The sequence below is a fragment of the Dunckerocampus dactyliophorus genome, chromosome 10 (assembly GCF_027744805.1).
Source record: "Dunckerocampus dactyliophorus isolate RoL2022-P2 chromosome 10, RoL_Ddac_1.1, whole genome shotgun sequence".
Taxonomy (NCBI): domain Eukaryota; kingdom Metazoa; phylum Chordata; class Actinopteri; order Syngnathiformes; family Syngnathidae; genus Dunckerocampus; species Dunckerocampus dactyliophorus.
In genome coordinates this window covers 16,599,034-16,620,550 of record NC_072828.1, presented here as the reverse complement: position 1 = coordinate 16,620,550, position 21,517 = coordinate 16,599,034, and the positions used below count along the sequence as shown (strand labels likewise).

The 21,517-nt window shown below is 41.0% G+C and overlaps 1 protein-coding gene across 1 annotated transcript; it reads right to left on the bottom strand.

Moving 5' to 3' along the window:
• Window positions 1-10,673: 10,673 nt before the first annotated feature.
• fstl3 (follistatin-like 3 (secreted glycoprotein)) lies at window positions 10,674-18,379 on the bottom strand. The gene is made up of 5 exons (XM_054790912.1): window positions 18,200-18,379; window positions 17,838-18,017; window positions 15,308-15,523; window positions 12,352-12,579; window positions 10,674-12,277 (listed from the first exon to the last, which is right to left on the bottom strand). Exons 1-5 carry the CDS (start codon window positions 18,264-18,266, stop codon window positions 12,225-12,227), a joined length of 744 nt encoding a protein of 247 aa, XP_054646887.1. The 5' UTR covers window positions 18,267-18,379; the 3' UTR covers window positions 10,674-12,224.
• Between the last annotated feature and the right edge of the window lie 3,138 nt (window positions 18,380-21,517).

The window sequence follows — 21,517 nt, the reverse complement described above, 5'->3', positions numbered from 1 at the left end:
GGAGTTTGCAGGATTTCCCCTTGCTTGTGTGGGTTTCCTCAAGGTACTCTGGCCTTCTTCTACATCAATAAAACACGCATATTATGCTTATAATTGGTGACTCTATATTGTCCGTGGTGTGAATGTGAATGGTTGTAGTATTTGTCCTGTGATTGACAGGGTCTACACTACTTCATGCCCCCAAAAGTAAGCTGGGATAGGCTCTGGCTCACCAGTAACCCTAATGATTATGGAATGGAATGAAAACGGATGGATGACTTGTTTCAATTGCTAAAAATGTAGCTTTTCACGTGGGAATGACATTATTTTTACAAATGGCGACAAGTGGAGAGCAGTTCAAGATGTGGAAAAGTGATTTGTTTTGGTCTTTTTTTCATTTTTAGGCTGCATACTCTTAGTGTGATCACCGTAAGTGCAGATTTACTGCTATAAACACAAGTCTAGAGTGGCTTTAGTGGGTAGGAGTTCTCGTAAGACTGCCCATCAACCAATCACCTCCCTCCAAGCAACTGGCCTGATGTTTGTATACATATGGATACAACTTGTTAGTAATTCCTCCCCATGTCCTGTTTTACAGACTACGTTTAAATTATTTTGTCATGACCCTGCAAAAAAAAAAAAAAAGTGGCTGTTTCCTGAGAGCGAAAAGGCTGTGGATGTCATATCTAGCATCTGGTGTTGTCTGTTAGGGCCATGTGGGAGCAGGAAAGACCTGTCTGTCCCATGGAGCCACATTAGAGAAGGTCTGATAGCACTGAGTTTTGCTATGTCTGCCTGGCTGAGGTAATCTCTTGTCTTCTTTGTGCCCCCCCTCGCTGCGTCACCACCCTTCCAGTCCAGCGCTCATTGCAGCGATTGTGACTGTGGGTCAGCCGGCGGTCATGAGAGCATCACAAAACAACTCTTTAAAAAAGAGATAGACAACCACTACACTAAGTCTCACGATTATTCTTATTTTTTGTATAATGTCAATGCACGCCTCTGTCATACCAATGTATACCTGATCATAAGGCTAAAGTCAAAACAGAAGCAATATGTTAATGCTTGCCAAAGATCTACTATATGACATTATTACTCTTCTGTTTTTTCAGGACCTTCTGCAAAAGCGCTAGTCAAAGGTCCTCTATATGATGGGTATGCTTTGCTGTTTTTAAGAACTGAATGGAGCACTCTTGTCTTCACTTTTAAGAGCTGCTGTCAAGGCAGGCCTCCAACTAAATTTTCCAGACATACTTCATTCAGGATTGCCTAGCACACACATAAACACCTGCACATGAAAACACACTGAAACACACACACACACTCAGCAAAAACAGTCGCCCGCTGGCTGGAACTTCCTGGGCCTCTTTAGTCATGCGTCAGTTGTTTTGAGTACCTCTCCCGTTGAAGACTCTCTGTCCTGCCAGATATACTCTTGTCTGTTGTCACGAGACCTGTGTATCACACACACACACACACACATGCAATACATACGCAGATAAAGCCAAACATCCAACACTGCTTGTGATGTTCCACAATAAGATCCCGAGTATTACACACATTTGCATGATGCAGCTAAGAAAAGCAGCTAAGAAAATATGAATGTTGCAAGAGGGATATATGCACGTTATTAGCAGCTAGTTGCTGTTTTTTGGTATGGAGTATTGGCGCTTATTCACGGTGTGCTGTGGCGACGCTTTGTTATCGTTCAATCCGCCACTGGTACTTTATAATACAGTGGAAACCTCCATATATCTTACAAAACTTGGACTTCAAAACATCATGTGAAACTCTATAGTCGTTATACTAGCTGGCGGTCCATGGGCCAACACTGGCTAATAGAGGATGTCAAATTGGCCCACAGCCTTTAATCAGAGAGGCAAAGCCCCTTTTATAGATGATCTTATAATGTTATGATAAATGGACAAACTATGTCAATGAACAGAACGACCACTCCTGTGTGTTTACGAGAGGAAACTTTTTGAGGACGAAAAAGTCTGTGTAATTTTTGCTGCTTGCTAGTGAGCAACGCGTCTGTTCCATCCATCTATGACTATTGGTCTGTTAAATTGACAGTCCATCTTAGTTGACAGGACAATCACTCCAATGATGACAAATGTGTGATGATAACCATAGAACCAGAAATAGAAGTACAAAGTACAAAGTGTCTGGCTGTTCATTACAATATGTACAGTTTGTATTAATGACTGGCATGAAGAAGACCTGAGAAGCTTGCCAATGGCACACTTTTCTGTGATGAATAGTATATACTGTAGCCCAAGGTTCTCCAATCGTTGGCTGAGCTACTAATTTTTGTAACATTTATTTTCATTGCTTTTTTCAGCCCAAACAAACTGAATAAGCTTGTTTTGCCAGAACATTAACAAAATGTTGGTATCCACAACTCTAAGTTTGTATTCAAATATTAACAAAAAAAAATCTGTCCATCTGCATTTTGTATTTCCGAATGCATTTCTTTCTGCATTTTGTAAATCAAAGTTTACGATCAACAAGCACTTTTCATACACGGAGATTGTCTGCAACTTGGACGACAGAGCAGACAGCGGACAATAAGTGAACCTTTTGGTGGTGTTTTTTTTTGGCCAACTATGTGCACATTTGTTTGAAATGGTCACGTGTAAACTCTCCTAAAAGAAGGCGCCTCATCCTCTGTAAGTGACACGAGTGATATATGTTCTGTTGAACAAGTAAGTCAAATATGTTTTTGACTAAATTAAGGTGATTTTATGGTTCCTTTTTTCATATAATATAGCCAATAGCAGGGGTGTAGCCAGGAATTCTCTGCCCCATGGGGGTGTTAATTACTAATTTCATTAGTAATTACTTATTTTCCTGGGCGCCCTGGCAGTCAGGGGACCTTGGAATATTCCTGACTTTTCCCCTTTATACAGCACCCCTGGCCAATAGCACTCGTCATAAATAAATAGAAACATTGATAATGAATCCATGTGATCGGTATCGGCAGCATAAAAACTCATACACTCTTTGCTTTATTCTGAGTCACTTTTCAAAGCATGATTGCAAAGTAAGCACTCTAGCAGATTCCACGGCAGCACAAATCTGGGCCAAAGCTTGAAAGTTATGACCATGGTTTACGTTTGCTTTCCAAACCTCCAGTAGTACAATTGCACTGTTTGAGTGTAGCCTTGTTAAAAGGTATTTTGCTGTATTATTGCTGCAACAAGCACTCCAACCAGAGACATTAATCATCAAAGTGATGCCAAGTCATCAACTGTAAATGACATTGTGGCACCCACTATGGGTTGTACTCAAAATGCTTTGTAAGACAAGCATACATGTAATACATATCCTCAAAATTATATAATCATTAGGCAAAGGCCAGGTTTTTCAACCAATTTTGCTCAAATTTTGTGCTTGTCAGTCCTACAGGTGCATAACAAATTTTGTGATGATTTGGCTAAACATCCTAAAGTTACAGCTGGTGTTTTGTAGAGCGCAGTGAGCTGTGTGAAAATTTCAAAGTCATTCTCATTTATGGGGCAAAATTTTGGGCTACGAAAAGTGCCACCTATGTGGTGTATTTGTTAGAAGAATAATAGCAAAATGGTAGCACATGCTAGACAGTAGGGGCGCATGTTTTGCCAAATGTTCACCCTTTGGAGTAGAAGAGTTACACCATGGGGTTGTCCTAAATTTTTTCCACATGACTGTATATGCTTAACAGTATTAGCTTATATAATATCTGTGACATACACATACAGTACATATGCCATGACGAGAAAATTAACAGATTGTGTTTTACTATTGTACTGTTGTACTACAGTATTGTTTACTGTACCAATGGGCTCACCACTAATGGGAAGTTCCAAAGGGGTTGAGTGCAGTGTGAGATGGGTGGCAGCCGAAAGCAGGAACCTGGCATACCCAAACATATTGAGAGTGTCTGCTGGGAACGTCTGGTGGAATCCCCTGTCAGAAGGAGTTTCACCTCCGGGAGCGCTTCAACCATGTTCCGAGGGAGGCAACGGACATTGAGTCAGAGTGGGCCATGTTCCATGCCTCTCTTGTTGAGGCTACTGGTCAGCGCTGTGGCCCTAAAGGCCCTGTCACACCTTGACGATTTAGCCAGCGTATGCCAACGTATGAAAAATTTGGCTAATACGCTGGCGTACATGGAATGAGTTATGGGTAAGTTTTGTATAAGTTAAGAGCACGCTGAAGCACGCCGGCATACGTCGTAGTACGTCCAAGTCGTCCAAAAATTTTGTGCATGCACAAAACTTTTCGACGTATGTCAACGTATGATTCATACGTCCCGCATACGCGGGCAATAAGTTATGCAATCGTTGACGCCAGTTCACACACGTTATTTGTAAGTTACGCACAAGTCGTAATACCTCAAGATAATATCAAGCGTACCTTTGCCTTCTTGTCCACTCTCCGGTAGTCAGTCTTGTTGATGTCCCAGAGGATGGTGTTCTCACGAAGGAAGTCACACATAAGCTGCTCCTCTTGGACATTGAGACAAAACTGTGTCTTCTTGGCTCTCTTCTTGGCAAGGGTTGGCTGAGAGGAGATGGAGGCCACTAGGGAAACAGCTTCCGATACCATTGACGATGCCTGAGAGGCGTTAGAACCTTCGTCATCCCCATCAGAGTGAGAGTGGGAGTGGGAGGCTGTGGGTGGTGATGGATCCTTCATACGTCCACGTCCTCACCCTTGCCCTCCGTCACTGGCCTGATACTTCTTGGCAGCGGTCTTCGAAATTTTCTTCGGCATGATGGTGATGTTGACACTGCGATGTCTAGTGAGGTTATGATTTGAGTCATCAAGTGGCAGCCTTTTTATAGGCTACGGCACGTGATCGTCGGCCATACGCTGCCGTGCGATTTGCATAAGTTGGACTGGCGTTGGGCATAAGTTGTGAACGCCGGCAACACGCTACGCATTCGTTGGTATAAGTTGTCTATAAGTTATAGAAACGTTCTATATAAGTTACTAATACGTCATGTATATGTCAAACTTGTTATGAATATGCTATGTATACGCCCAAAATTGAAAAAAACGTTGACAGTTCAACGTATGCCATCAAAATGATCACGTAGGGCATGCGCTGGCTAAATCGTCAAAGTGTGACAGGGCCTTAAGGTAGTTGGTTCCTGTCATGGCGATAATCCCAGAACCCATTGGTGGACATCAGCGGTGAAGAATGTCATCAAGCTGAAGAAAAAGTCCTATTGGACCTTTTTGGCCATCGTACTCTGGAGGCAACTGACAGGTACTGGCAGGCCGTGCAACTCTGGTGGCAGCTGAGGCAAAAACTCAGACGTGGGAGGAGTTCGGGGAAGCCATGGAAAACGACTTCGGGAGTATGCGGTGTCAGAGCTTGGTCAGCATAAGTCGAACTTACTTCCAGTGAGGTTTGGACTCCACCAGTGCAGCCCTTTGTCACCGATTCTGTTCATTACTTGGGTGAGAAGCACTGTCATCCAGGAGGAAATTGGTGCTTTGAGAGAAGGTGCTTCGGGCTGGATGCTACCAGAGGCCTCCCTGGTGAGCTGTTCAGGGCATGTCCAACCGGCAGAGCAAGAACCAGGACACGTTGGAGAGACAGTGTCTTTCAACTGGCCTGGGAACGGCTCAAGCTTCTCTCTTAAGGCTGCTGCTCACGCAACCTGGATAAGTGGAAGAAGGTGAATGGACGTTAAAATGTTATTTAAAACGTTGCATGTACACTTAATAAAGGTTGTATGATAGCAACAGTTGGACATTAGAACAAATTATTTGTATTTCCATTATTTGCTATGGAAACAATTTTGAAAACTGAAAAATTCAGTTGACCAGAATGGATTTTGTTTAAATGTAGAGATCTTAAACAACCATTTTGGGCTAAATCCATGAAACTGGCATTAGTTTAAATTGTGAATGGCCTGCAGGGATCAATATGTAGAAAATATACGATCTTGTCACACATCCAGCATTGGAAATACCGTATGCTGCAGATACATTGCAAGGGTGGGTGCAGCTCTTGATATGTATTAGTTTCAGCTGTGGGATGGAGCTGTTTACAATGCGGTGGCGCTCTCCAGCTAGCGTGGGTGGTCTGCAGTGCCTGGTTTCATCACAAGCTCATTTTTTGATCTAAATGTTGTCTGTCGACTTACTGGAAGCGGGAGGGAAACTTTGCAGAAATGCGGCATATCCCATGTGGATGTCATTGACGTGTCACGGCATGAGGACTAGGCCTCGGAAAGGGGGTCAGCGTTGGCGTCACATCATTGCTTCACTTACGCCAGAGATTGTGATGTCAGGCGAGTGACTAATGGTGTGTTTGTAACAGAATGAACTTGACCTCTGCCAAGGTTGAAGTCTTAACTAAAGTGAAAACAATTGTTGTTATAGTTGTCAGACTGTATGCTAGTAGACCATTTCCTGGATGATGGCACCCTACCATTCTTTTCTGGATGATGGCACCCTACCATTCCTGAATCTGGAGCGAGTGGCAAGCGGTGTTAACTGGAATGGGACTCAGAGCAGAAGATGTCTGCCCAGATTGAACTGTTCAAAAAAGTCAAAGAATCACGGTGCATTGTGTATGTGTTTGTCTGTCTCTGTTAGTAGGCCACTTCCTGGTTTACAAAGGATATACTGTATATAAGATGATATGACGACCATTTTTTATTCAAGATTCCGTCATGACTCAAATGGTAAAAGTAGTGTATCTTTGTGTGTCTGTTTTTTTAGTTCTTAAGGCACTTCCTGGTTTACTATTTTTGCTTTTGGTAGGAGTAGTTATTTAATTTTTTTGCCTCATTTAATACACCTCCATAGGGGCACCATTAGTTGCACAAAGCATATCAAGGCACTACTCGATTCCTTTCCATATTCACTTGATCTATCTTTGATGACATGATATCTATTACACAACCCCATAGAAAGAAGTCCATGGGAGTAATATCTGGTGAGCAGTGACATGCGGTCAGGGGTTGATGAGATACAAAAACGAATAATAATGAATCCAAAATTAATATTTGTGTTATAAATGTATTTTCTGTATGATCCCAATTGTTTTTTACATTTTTTTAAAGTAAAAATCGCTGAATTTGCAGATCTAATGAGATACAGGGAAGAAACCTAAGATGAGGCCACCGTGAGCGTGGCTTCTCGGCGTAGTGCGCAAGCCCTGCCTTCCGTGCACGCTGAGTTGGCTCATGGTGCCTGCCAGTTTGTGTTTGTCAGCAGGCCGCCAATAATACAATGTTGCAGAAACATTTACAGTATTATACACCATGAATTTCTAAAGCCTGTAGTGTAAGCATGTAGTGTAATGTGAATGTGCCATCATTATTCTAGCTAATCAGACAATAAAATACATACGGGATGCGTACGGGAGGCACTTGAAGTACTGCTGCATCCTGGAGGGGTAATTTGTGCGTGAGCTGGAAGGTGCTTGTCACTGCTTTCTTCCACAGAGAAAAAGCCAGCATTTTTGTTTTGTTTTTCTTTCTGCTAGCACTAGCTAGCAATGCATTCAAGATATTGTTAAGCTCTGCTGAATGATGACTCAATTTGACTACCAAGATGGAGGATTATATACCCAAACTCACCAGGAGGTGACCAGACTTTTACAACAAAGTATCAGAACTTTTCTTGGAGAAGTAAAGGCTGCATGTACAGTACTTCATGTACAAATCAAAGGTAAGAACGCAAATGATTTTCAGTTGATAAAAAATGCATAAATAGGACAAAACAGTATCTTAGAACATTTTGAAAACAGTTTTTTTTTGAGCAAAGTGAATTATTCTTTTTTTGGTTATCCTCTTAATGAGAAACCTGTATTAACTTTTTTTTTTTTAATTCAAAGGAGTCAGTGCCTCACCAACCATGAACCTCACCGCATGTCTGTTGGTGAGCGAGGGGGCTGGGGAATTGGGCCATTGCTTTTATTTAACAGAACCTATTTCGTTCAACAGGGTACCTGAAAAATACATATTAAAAACATTGGTAACCACAAAGTCCATGAAACATTGAACAACTCCAACATATCTCATCAATTGCTGTATATTTTTTCAATTGAATAACGAGCTGAGATGATAGTACTGTAGTATTTGTATTGCTATGCAAAAAAAGTGCTTTATTTGTGTGAGGTTGCGTAGGAGGTTACTTCCTGGTTCATGGAGACGCTGACGTTGGGACGAGAAGGACAGGACTCTCATTAGCATTCTTGGTTTGATGACCACTCAGATGGCAAAAAGTAAAACATACATATTTTTCTTTATGTTTTAGTTTTGAAAATCAGATCAGAACCATAGCACGTGTTTTCACGCTGGCATACAGTAGATAAATATGGAATGGGCAAACTATTCTTGACATCTTAGAATAACTCTGAAATGCCTCATAGTCTCAGAATGTGTTAGAAAGGGCTTTGTCAACTCACTTGAATTTGTTTATTCTTCCTGATAGACCGCAGACATTTCAACATAGGCGTGACAAACATGTTATTCCACGATTTATCTGCTTGAAATTCCTCAGTGCCTCTTTAAAAAAACAACAAAAAAACAAGATAAGGATAATTAATAAGGTTCCCTTTGGTCCAACTCATTAAACACAAGTAAGAACAGCCAAAGCAATAAAAAAGAGCACATTCTTCCATTTTGTATGCGTTTGTATGCGAGTGGTACTGGTGGCATTGTGCAAAACAACAGCAACAGCTCATAACACAGGAATATAAGCCTAAAGCTGAACCAGATGCTGCTATATGTCAAAAATGATGGCGGTGGCAAAGAAACAGCAAAACAAGCGAAGGGAAGTGAGTCAATAGCCAAGATATCACCTCCTTGAAACGTTTATTCCTTCTCTCCTCCCATCTAACGGAGAGCAGGAGGGGAGGCATCCCCTTGAGAGGAGTAACTTTGCTCAAAGATGGATTTAATTCTGTCTGAACCACACTCACTGCACGCACACGAGGCCCACTGTATGCATCGAGGTTGGAGATTCAACCACGTGACTCACAAAAGCAGTGAGAAGACATTTTTTAATGGTAACAGAACGACTCGATATAATCCTGAAAGTCAAAGCCCAAAGTACACTTGCTCAGCCATGATCACTTACCCATACTCCTGTGGCTGGAACTTCCATTGGCCACTAATCTAAATCTCACAAAATCCATGTCAGGTTCATTGTCGAGGGATAGGTGTGGGGTTACCGCTAATCCAAGAAGCACACAGAGCCAAGATGCCGAAGCGAAATATTGTAAATGTTCCAATTAACCCTATTCAACCCCTACAGTCGCTGGGTCTGTGGTCTACAAAAGCAAATACTGGACCGGCTAATTAGCATTGGCACATTGGCATGAACAGCTGTGGCTGTAGGCAACCTCCTGATGTACTTTTTAAAAATGAACGCTACAAGTTGGCGGTAGCTGCATTCGAAGTATAAGTGGTCAGCATCCAGCAGATGTTAAATGTTGGTTGCACTACTCAGCTGTTGGTGTAAAAGTGATGCGTGTTACACTTGCCGTACCGTTGTTTACAATGACCTAATCAGCGGTATTAATCGTGGCTGAGCACTTTGATTTTTACTGCTATTACAACATTGGTTCTGTTGCTACTGTGTTGTGCAATATGCTTGTTAATAAATGATTATGTGGTCAAAGAGAGCTACATTTTCCTTTTCCACTTTGTCATGCTCTCCAAATCATTATTCTTAGTTATATAATTGAATATATACTTTTCAGGAATAACAGCCTCTCTAATTTAACTGCCAATCCTCTTTGAGGGTTTGGTAAATAAACATCCTGATGTAATAACAAGCCATGCAACCTCATTGCAGAGTTATGCGTGTCTAGCGCTAATGCACATATAACAAGGAAACCTGTTTTAAACGCTCTACATGTGCGTTCCTTTCGAAGGACTCTTTCTCGTGAGTACAATCTTTTGACGAAATAATGCTATATTAGTGTATTTTGTCCTTTCAACATACATGTTTTACTTGGAGTGTACATATACATTTACGTGACGAGATATGTCGTTCAGAAAAAAATGTCTCGTGATAATAAAATTAATCACACGATAAATGAAAATGAACTTGATCATTTCACTTGATAATTTTGTTTAAAAAAAACAACACAACATCGAGAAGCAGAGCCTTTGTCGCGACAGTCAACACTCACTGACGTTTGGTCGGCAAAGTAAGTACAAACGAACAACGCAAAATTCTGTGCATTCACAGAAAGCCATTGCAAAGGAAATGCTGTTCTTTAATACAGTTGAAAAGCCAGCATTTGAAGAAATGCTGCAAACGTTTGACGGACAAAATGAGGCTTTGAGGCTTAATGAGGCTTTAGTTTGTCCACTCATATTTTGTCACTGTACTTTTATTAAAATTAATGTTAAAATCTTGCCTCGTGCTCGTGAACCCAATTTCGTGCATCGTCTCGTCTCATGAGTTGGATAAAACTCACTAGTAACGATGTATTAGGTTATGATATTCATGCGAATATGTCAAAAATGTACTTATATAGCATTAGTACTTATATAGCATTAGCATATAGCATTATCTATATTTTTACATTAGTTACATAGCTACATTGCCTGCAAAATCCACACTACATATTGTGCTAAGGCACGCATTACACCATAATAAGAGCATTTGTAATAGGATACAGATTGCACACAATAATATAAAGAAAAACCAAAAGAGAAAGAAGACGCTGAGAGTCTTATCAACTTTATGTGTAAACAGTACAGAAGTACAAAAATATGATGCATTTATTGCTGAAATTTCACAGTAGGTATTAACACACAAGACAGGAAGGAGTTAGTGCAGTCAGTTGAAACGTTCACCGTGGAGGATTGACTTTAGGAGTTCATTGGGGTCATCTGGCAGATGTCGACACCACACAAGACTACATCAAGTATTGGCCTGTATAGCTACTGTGGTCCATTCCAAGACTAATTCAATCTTCGCCTCTCCACCCCTCTGCTAAATTCTTTTAGGAATTCCGATCAAATTGGAACAGCAAAACAGAGCCGGGATGATGGACCATGTCCTACAAAACAGTTATTTACAAAAATAAAAAGGGTGTTTGACATACACGTTATTGTTGCAGTTGTTTGGATCTGGTTGGTGTAAACACAACAGGCTGCACAGGTTGGTTTAGGTTTTTTCTACCCCCAAAAAACAACTTTAACAATCAATGCAGCTTTGAAAATTGCTGCGCTATAAACCAGCTTTCCACACACATTAGGATTTCTTCCCATCAACTTAATGGGTGGGAAAAAACTGTTGCGAAACAAGACTGTAAAAATGTGGTTTGCCAGTTGGAGAATAAACAGAAAACACAATAAATACATTGTTTTGGATACATGGATTTGTTAATAGGATTAAGAACATAAATAGTGATTGATACCTTCTCCAATAAATAGTTGTGGTAATCTATTTACAATATGCACACGTCTGTCATAGAGTTATGTCTTGTTCTTGATGTGTTCATCTGCCACTAACACAAATTGCTGTTTTGTTTTGTTTTGTTTTTTTGTGGGCGACTTCACAGGCATGCATCGTTTTGCAGAGAGCTTCCATACAGGGGTGTAGCGTAGGTATAGTATTTGAGGTTCTTTTTTTACCCTTCAGGCAATGACTGGGATGTTTTCAGCTTCGAGGAATTGTGTGATGCTTGTGGATGAACGGCACACGAATGGGCCTCGGGATCTTGTCACAGTACCTCAAACTGGCATCAATAAAATACACCTGTGTTCATTGTCCTAAACACGTGTCTGCCAATACTTCTATGGCATTTGAGTCAAACGGTGGTCACCCCAGATACTGACCCAGGACCCACCAATTTCTGAACAAATACAACAAATTTGTGCACAATATTTGAGAGAGATAGGCCTTTTGTGTACAGGCAAAAAGTTCTACATCTTTTGAGTTAAGCTCATGAAAAATAGGAACAAAACCGAACAGTTGCGTTTATATTTTTGTTGAGTACATAACAAGTCAAATTGTGTTACTTGTAGGGCACATAAGTGAATTTGCATGAACACACAATGCAAACCTTGGAGACAATGACGCACAGAACCCCTAAAATGGGTAGTGGAAGGGCAGCCCGATTGCAGCTGTGGAAAAACTACTAGTATACATCTTTTGGCCCGTGGTACGCCCCTGCGTCCATGTCAAATTATCTACAAAAGGGAGGGATGACTGTTATTAAAAAAACAACAGAGGTCATCTTGGAAAGCTACCGGTGCGCTCGGCAGAACCTATACGGCGTTTTCCTCGTTACCGTCAAAAATGTGCGCTTTCCTAGGAGGACCTGCAAAGAAGAAGCAGAGGGAGAGTGTCTGAGATTATGGACAAGGAGTGTATAACAATGTGAAGCGTACTGACTGTTGCAGTGGCCGTAGTGGCGTACTCCTATAGAGCGGCCAAGGAAGCAGGTGGCGCGGCGGAGGTGGCAGGCACTGGGGTAGGTGATGTTGTCGTTGCCGCAGATGGCCTGCTCGGATGGCATGGGTTTGGGGCAGGGAGTGGAACGGCACATGACGCAGTGGGCACTGTTGGTCTGGTCGGTCACGCAGGTGTGCGTCCCTGGACACACCACGTTGGAGCACGACTCTGGGGGAACAAACCAACCACAACTACTCTCTTACCAAGCCAAAAATATATAGAACTATAATGATTAGCGCACCATAGCACGTCATAGCAATTCAGACAAAAATGAAACCTCCAATGTCAAACTCCTCCCCCCCCAAAAGTTGTACAATTTGGAGTTTATGCAAAAACATACCCCAAGGTCAAACCAAACTCGGCAGTTCAAATATTGTGAGACTTCAGCTCGGTGAGCCTCTAAAAGGTTAATGTTAATGTTGATGTCACCACAGAAGGGTGCAAGTGATAGCAAAAAAGGAAAAGTGTGATGATAACCATAAAACCTGAAATGGAAAAAGGTTTTGGCTGCAATATGAGCAATACAATATGATTTCAAAGGGCAAATACTTTAGTGTACAGTATAGAGTACATCCCCGCACATTCCTCAGACAGCATTCAGCATTTCTGCAATTTTATTTTTTTTCTCTGAAAATAGGCTGTGTTTTCCACAGAAACATCTCATTCACCTAAATTTAGAATATGCGATAATACAGGTAAAATGTACAGAATACATGAAATATTGTTTTAAAAAAAGCCCAGAATTTGTACTTATGTCTCTACGCGTCACTGATGGGGTTTTTTGTCAAGTGTTTAGATTTTGCACTTTGTTCAGCAGTCCTTGAACGCACCATAGTTGCAAACGTGAAAGTGATATAACTTCTATACCATGACTTTGATTCCATCTTATTTTATTATTCATTAGTGGCGAGTACCTATACATTTTATAAAATGTGTTTAAAAGTGTGTGAGGCATATTTAAGAGGAAGGGGAGGGCTCCACAGCTGAATGTAATCTAATAACTACAACAGTCAGTTATTGCAAATGCTGATCCAAAATTGGAGAACGTCAAGACAGCAGGAGGGGGAGCGAGCCGTGTTGTCAAAAACGGACACGTGCACCTCAGTTACTCTTATTTTCGCAGCAACGGTAACGTAACCCCAGTGAAAAGTGGAGATCTACCATACTGTATAATAATCATCAGTGCAACAAGAACTGTAAATGGTTCATTTAATGCAATCATTTTAACGTAATGCAACTTAGAGACGTGCAGTGCCGTTTTCAGAGATGGATTCAGTTTGTCAGAGGGCCTCAGTACTGCCGTAACCTCTAAAGCTGAAGTAATGAAGTTACCCAGCCATCTGATCAGCTATTAAACCCATGTAAGCCATCCAGTATACATTCTCAATCACTTTCAGTGGCAGCATACAGGGAGGTGGGGGGGCTAGGTTGTAGTGTGTGCAAGAATACAGCCCTGGTAGTTGTGCACTGCTGTAAACTACAACAATAACAAAAATAGTTAAAGGGAAACTGCACTATTATTTACTTATTTTATTTTTTTTATTTTGCCCATCATCCTCAATGCTTATGTGAAACATGAGCACCTGTCTTTCCCTTTGCTATGCTTTCTAGTTAGCAAGAGTGAGCTAACCATGCGCATCATGGGACACACCTATTTTGACTATAAAGCTCTCTAAAAAAACCTCCAACAATGTTTTATCGTTTTATATAAAGTATAAAAAGATCCATTCATGATAACATGCAATACTTTTATAGCATAGTATATATTATACTATACTATATTATAATATAGTGTGATATTAATGTTATATTATATAGTATTTTGCTGTGTTGTGATAATTGTAAACATTACCGGGACTTCTTTCCGGGGCACATTGATTTCACATCTAGTGCTACTTACGTCAACAACAGTAGCGTGTTCAAGCAGCGCGTGTCTGTTTGCTACTACTAATCATGGCAGACTTTGTGAGAGCCGCTGCCGACGACTACTTTTGGACAAATGAGGCTCCAGAACCTTATCTTTTTGAGCCTGAGCCCGCAAGAATAGAGAGTGAAACTACGAATGGAGGTGCAAGTCATTACACCGGCATGACTTGGTGTAAATGTGGAGCTTGTTAAGCCATGCTGACAGAAATGGCGTTTGGCATACAGTGTTATCATCGATGGAAATGCTTCGTGTGTATGGCGAGGAGGACCGTCCTCCAAGAGATTGCATCACAACGAACAAAGATTTGTTAGCTCTAACAAACCCTGGTGACTTTTTCCCACCTACCTAAAATAAACTGGAAAAGACGCCACCAGACGAGCCGGACAACTGTCCATCGAGTAAGTCACAATGATATGGATTGTGATACGTGGAGCACATAGCACATGATATCACAACACAGTCCATCTAGCCGTGTATGAACAAAACATGGAATGTGGGCTAATATGTTACAGATAATTTGGTTGTCTATTCGTAGTTGTTATATGCTTGTTCTTGTTTCCCAGTCAGTACAGATTGGTGTCCTATCACATTGTTTTGGAGTGGGGCCGTTACCTCTTGGTAGTGGTGTGAGGTGCTGCGTCACTACTTCAGAAAAATAGTTCTTCGTGTTAGCTGCTACAATAACAATGTCGCTGTAGCTTGGTTTATATGAAGGTCAGTTATGTAAATAGAACATTTTTGGCATTTTTTGGAGTTTTTTTGGGGTTGGGGCTTTATAGTCCGTGTTCCGTGCATTGTTAGCTCCCACATGCTAGCTGTTTTTTAGCTGTTGAAATGAGAAAGACGTGTGCTCATGTTTCACTTAAGGATTCTGGACGATGGGCAAAATTCCCCAAAAAGTGCAGTTTTCCTTTAAATGAATACAATGTCAATGATTATCACCACTGTAAAGGCAGAAGCTTTGCTTACTTTTGCACTCTCCCTGGTACATGACCTCCAGGTCAGGGTGTCCCATGCAGCGGGCCATCAACAGCACGCACTCGTCCTTGTAGGACTTACCATCGCTGCCGCACACGGCGTGCTGACGTGCGATGTTGGAGCAGTCAGGAGAGCACACGCACTGCGGCCTTCCCGTCTTCATTTTGCACACTTTGCCAGGGCCACACTTGACGTCCTCGCACGTCTCTGTGAAAAAGAAGCCCGCAAGTATGTAAAAAGAGACAGTAAGGCAAGTTTTTACCTCGCACGATAGTTCCAACAATCACATCTCATTATTGAGCGCTACATGGAAAAGGACGGGAGTGTGTGTGTGGGAGGGTGGGGGGTGTCGCGCCTGCTGGAATGTGAGCCTGGCATGTTTTCATAACACGTCCGTGTGTTAACGTCTGCAGGCAAACAGGGCCGGTGCTCCTGCGGAGGAGTTGGAGGAGTTCAAATGGCTTTAATGTAACATTAAGCTAGAACTGGGGTGTCCAAAGTGCACCCAATGGGCCATTGGCACGCAGATTGTTTATTGCCAGCGGCATGTCAAATTCAACATGGCCTGCACATGGTCTGCATTAGAACGTCACACAGAAAAAACAAGAAAAACTGGTAATCCTCCCAAAAAATCCTCCCAAAATTGGCACCTACAAACCAAAATGTGGATCTTACAGTATAGGTAGGCTCTTTGATGACTTTCATGCATCCTGCCATGAAGACTACATGTACGACATTTCATCCAGGTTTGGCGGTCGGAAGACGAGCACAGCGAGGGCATGTGAGTCCTGAGGATTGTGTAAACGAGAAGACAATAAAGTCTTATAGTTCCTGGCTCCAACTTCAATATCCTGCTTTAATTCACTTGTATCTCCCTTGTTGTATACACACACGCACACGCACACACACACACACACACACACACTCACTGAAAACAAGCCGAGCTCTCCAAAGTGGAAGCATGGATAACCTTGTTATCGCCTGGGACCACGTGGAGGGGCTGAATCATATTTCCACATGTCTCTTTCTTTTGAGTCTAGTGACAAGGCCAGATTATTAATAGCATGATCACATTGTTGAACAATTCATCTGCAAGTGAACCTGGATGAACCGAGCAAAAGGAAGCTCCTTCAGACAGCTGGGTGGAATTATGTGGAACCACTTTCGCACTCACCGACTTTCTAATCCACGTCTGCACTTTGTTAGCAAGACACATTGGTCCCACTTTCACTAAATACACCTGCACACGCTAGTGAGATCCATTACACAAGCGTATCACAATAGTGCATTTATTTAATAGATGGTGATTAGTTACCAATATTTGTGTTATTGTGGTTGGAGAATACACTCAGCAGCATATTCAAAAGTGTATTAAGAAGCTGCACACAATGCCGCTTCTAGTCATATTGTCTTTTGTCATCTAAAGAGAACAAGTATTTGGACAATGAAGAGTTTTTAAAGATTTTGCAATGAATAGAAAAAAAATACACGACGAGAATAAGGTTGTTAACTCATGAGAATAAAGTGTGGGGTTTTTTTTTAGTTACACAAGTTTTAATCTTACAAAATAAACATGTATGTTTGAAAAAAAGTCATAATCTGACAAAGTGAAGAAAGACTATAAAACTAGTGTCTTTCGAGAAGTTATTTTTTGAAAGTCTTATCTTAGTCTTAGTCTTATGAGAAGTAGTTAAAGTCATGTTTTAAGAAAAAAAAAAGTACTAATTTTACAAAAATAAAATTGTATATTTGAAAAAAAGCTATTCTTTTTGAGGCAGAAAAAAGTCCCAACAAACATAACAAAATACAAACATCTCCAAATTATTATTTTGTATTTTTCTTTTTATCTGAAACATGAATATACAGTGTATATTTAATACTTAACATTTAAAAATCCATTTACAATAAAAAATATTGTTTTGGTAAAAATGTTCAAATATATATTTTTCAAAATCACAAAATTTGGTGTTACATGTTTTCCATTGGACAGCAACATGGACTATTAAGAGGTGAAGGCCTATTGACGGTCTGATGTTGCTGAATAAAGAGACCTAAATGCCTTAGTTTAGCTACATGCTGTACAGTGCACACTGCGACCACAAAACCATATCTATTCCATCAATCAAAAGAGACCATTATTATCTTTGTAAAATTTGAATTTATATTACAGTTGTTGTACTGGATCGCCTTATATTGTGCTGGTGTACGTAATGTTATGGACTCATAAAATTGGGGTAAATAGGGACTTGTATATTGCCTGGAGTTACAAATATGTCCAAAGTGTTGCAAAGTAGTACAGTGCCCTTTTCATACCTTTCAAAATTGGGATTTGAAAATAAGGGACATTTTTTGGTCAGCCACCCCCACTGACCGGAGTACCAGAGATGAGTTTTTTTAAACGACAGTAAAAATACAGGGAATTTACGGGAAATTATTTCAGGAAAGAGTGGCAAAATACGGTAGTTTGGTCCTTGTGCAGTATGAAACAAGGTACTTTTTTCATGAAATCATCTTTGATTACCTTTGCAGGGTTTACAGGAGACAATTCCCAAGAACCCCAGCAGGCTGACCTCATTCATGGGCAGACTGGAGTTGGACCATGCTGTGTCCAGGCGGCCCCCAGCGCAGCACTCCTCTCTGGTGACCCCTCTCATCAGCACCATGTCACACCGTTGGCTCTGCTGCAGCCAGCACATGCCGCCTCCAGACAGACGAGACAGATAGATGCTGTTTACTGTTTTAATCTAACAATTACAAGCGGTTTTGCACAAAAAGGAGGCTACATATTTGGAAAAAAAACACCTTAAACTCTAATAACCATCATGAGCATCATATAAACAGTGTCTAAAGTGCAAAAAACTAAAATATTAGAAGTCCACTCACCACTGGCAGGGTTCTGTCCGATCTGATAAAAAGTGAGAGTGACAGCAAACACCAAAAAGTTCATCATCTTGACCTGTAGTTCTTAAAAAAAAAAAATGAGCCAAAGAAGTTATGTTCCTCTAGCTGTAACCTTCTCACTATAACTTGCTGTGCTAGCCTTCACTCTCCTTATGTGAATGAATGTTGTAGTTAAGTGACGTCCCCCCCCCCACATCCCCACACCCCTCCTCCTCCCCCTCTCTGTATAAATATTTAGCCCAGATGGAATTATGCTGCTGGGATGGGCGAATCCTCTCAGCCAGTAATAAACCAGGGCAGGACACAACTTTGACGCTGACTCAATTTCCAGAGTCGGGAAATGATCCCTCCAGTGCCAGGCGCCCGCCACTTACATGACCTCATAAAAGACTTGTGCGCCATATTAGACTAATCAAGGGCTCATTAAGTGCATAGCTGCAGGTTGTGTTTTGTCATTAGCGCAAACATTCAGTCAGGTTTTCACAGACTACTCAGTCAAGTGTTTGGATAAACACTTTACTGCTTCATCATGTCTAAATGTGGGCGGAGTCTGCATGGAGACATAACAGTACATATTGTCCTCCTCTTTTCTCCTCCAATCATATTCAGGACAGTTTGGTCCAGAAGTAATTGGACAGCGCCTTTATACCGCCACAGTGGATTTGAAATGAATGTGACTGACGTTTAGAATCTCATATAAAGGAGTATTAGGGTCATGCTGATAAGAAAAAATAATTACACTATGGGACTACGGGAATAGTTGTTAAGTTATTAATAAAGTTATAAGTTATCCAAAAAAATGTTTAAGTCATCATTTTCCAAAAATGATCTGAACCTTGCCAGATAGTTAGATTTTTGGATTTTTTTTCTAGTAAAAAAATAAAATAAAATTATGAAAAAACAAATATTTTGAGAATTTTAAAATGTTTTCTAGAGTTTTTTAGATTTTATTCAAGGAAAAAAAACTTAAAAAAAAAAAATTCAAGTCATACAGTCAGCCCTCACAACATTGGTGTTCGAAGATCGCTCCCTCCCTCGTCTCTTTAAAAAAATTATGAATAACTCGTGGTTAACTGTGACCGATTAGTCAAAAAATATTGCAAGATAAATCATTTGTAGTGTTCTTGTCACTAGGCATTCATAATGTTGCATTGAGATATTACCTTATACTACATTAACACTGCATGGAGTCAGCCATGGCACGTACGACATGATAGTGAAAAAAAGTTCTGCTCCCATTCCGTGTGGAAGTGGTACATTTTTGGCTTCTCACTTTGTCCTTCCTTCCCACTCTGTTTGAAACACTTTCTCAAGTTTAGAACAAATAAATTGGAGGCTAACCAGTTAGCTTGGTAGCTTGCTATATGCTATGAGTGGTGGCCGTCTCTTTGTGTCCCTGTAGTCATCCCATAGCCTGCACATTAGTGTTGAGCAATGTAGTGTAAACAAAGAGTAATAGGATGGAAACATGACTATAGGGGTGTTATTTCATGACTACAGGGCTCTAATAATGGTAAAACCCTGTATTTAAAAAGCCAAACAAGTCTATGCTCTCAACTATGAAAATATATTTTATTTCTTAATATTGAAACCTACTTCGCGGAAATTCACTTATCACGGTGGGTCTGGAACCAATTAACGGGGATGAGTGTAAACTTATGAAGCAAATTGTAATCTTATCCTATATTTTGAAATGGTAACCTTAAAAAATATTAGATTTTTTACTATATTTTTAAGAAAAAAAGTCAGAATGTTCTGTGAATAAAGTGTGCTTTAAAAGTCACAGGTTAATAAATGTGTAATTTATGAGGTTTGACAAAAATATGGTATTTCAAAATGACAACAATTTTAGGCAGCGTACTTTTATTTGTACCATAATGATGTGGTACGCTTTGGATCATAAGCTGTAACTTTCATTCTCCATACTTTTCTCTCGCCATCATTCTGACACAAGTGTCTCCTGTCAAAATAATCGGATTCCATAACATGGGAGCTTTTTTTTAAAGATGTTTTCCTGTAAAGTCTAATTTGGATTTCCTGTTCTTGAAAGTTAAAGAGGTTTGAACCATCGGATTTAACATCAACCATCGCCGTTGCATTCTTGATTTGTGTTCTTCATCTACACCTCAATCTTTTTTAAAGTCAAAACCATTGTAGTTTAGAAAGACAAATCATTAAAACCTTATTGTCCAAATACGCACTTGTAGTCTTTTTCAATCTGGTTTCTGCAATGAGACCGGAGTCTGTGATTTCACACTCTCAAAGAATGGGGGGGACTTCCAATGAGGCTTCTTCTGGCCACTTGCTGACAAATCAAATGACAAAGTGCCTAAAAATGATCGGACTGTTCCAGTGTTGCTACATTTTGTTTACTGTCTGGTTTCCCCGTTATCTGATCCAACTGTTGTGGTTGCAACAAGTCTCGAGTGTGGGAGAGGGAGAAAAGAGAAGAGGGTGGGAAGATGCCCTGCCTTTAGCAAGGCTATGAAAGAATACTTTTTATATCCAGGCTATATATTGTTGAACAGCGGATGACCAATGGCCGCTTCAAGGATACCAACAGGGAACATCCCAAGCAAGAAAAATACAAGCTATGGTAAGGTGGTCTTCTCTCGACACCTTTCACAGGCAGTGAGTTTTGTGCAAACATCAAACAGCTGAAGAGCGGAAAGGCCCAGAGAGACCTGACAACATCCCACCAGAGTTCCTTCTTCAGTGCGGTCACCAATGCTTGGATTGGATCCGCATTTTCTACTACACCTGCTTCCTTCGTCAGTCCACGCCCAAAATGTGGCACAAGGCAAGCCGAGCAAACAGACAACCCCAATAATTACCGTCACATCTCATTCCTCTGCGTCCCCATCAGGCTCCTAGAGAGACGACTCCTTGCACGGCTTGAACCTGTCATTGATCCCCAGTTCCCCAGCGAACAAGCGGGCTGCCGCTGTGGCCGGGGCACTGTACACCAAGTTGTGAAACTCATAAATGAAATTGAAGCAACGTTCAAAAAACGTGAAAGCACGAGCCATCCTGGTCTACCTGATTGCCGCCTATGACACCGTATGGCGCCAGGGACTATTCTGAAGCTCCGTTCCAATGAACCTCGTTCATTGTCAACATCCTGTCCAACCACACCTTTTTCCTCAAAACAAGTGACGGCCAGACCAGCTGCCCTTGTTGTCTCAGGTATGTGCCTTCGGATTCAGTACTGGTCCCAAACGCTGTTCAGCGTGAACCACCAGTGACCTTCCTCCCACATCCTCCTGTACTCCCATAAAGTGTGGCGGCAGCTCTAGAGAA

What these genes read in the sequence shown, in the direction of transcription:
- fstl3 (XM_054790912.1), bottom strand. Translation starts at nt 18,266, where the DNA reads ATGATGAACTTTTTGGTGTTTGCTGTCACTCTCACTTTTTATCAGATC. An exon ending in CGGACAGAACCCTGCCAGTG is followed by an intron (nt 18,018 to 18,199) that starts GTGAGTGGACTT and finishes GTCTGTCTGGAG; the next exon opens with GCGGCATGTGCTGGCTGCAG. An exon ending in CCACTACGGCCACTGCAACA is followed by an intron (nt 12,278 to 12,351) that starts GTCAGTACGCTT and finishes TCTTCTTTGCAG; the next exon opens with GTCCTCCTAGGAAAGCGCAC.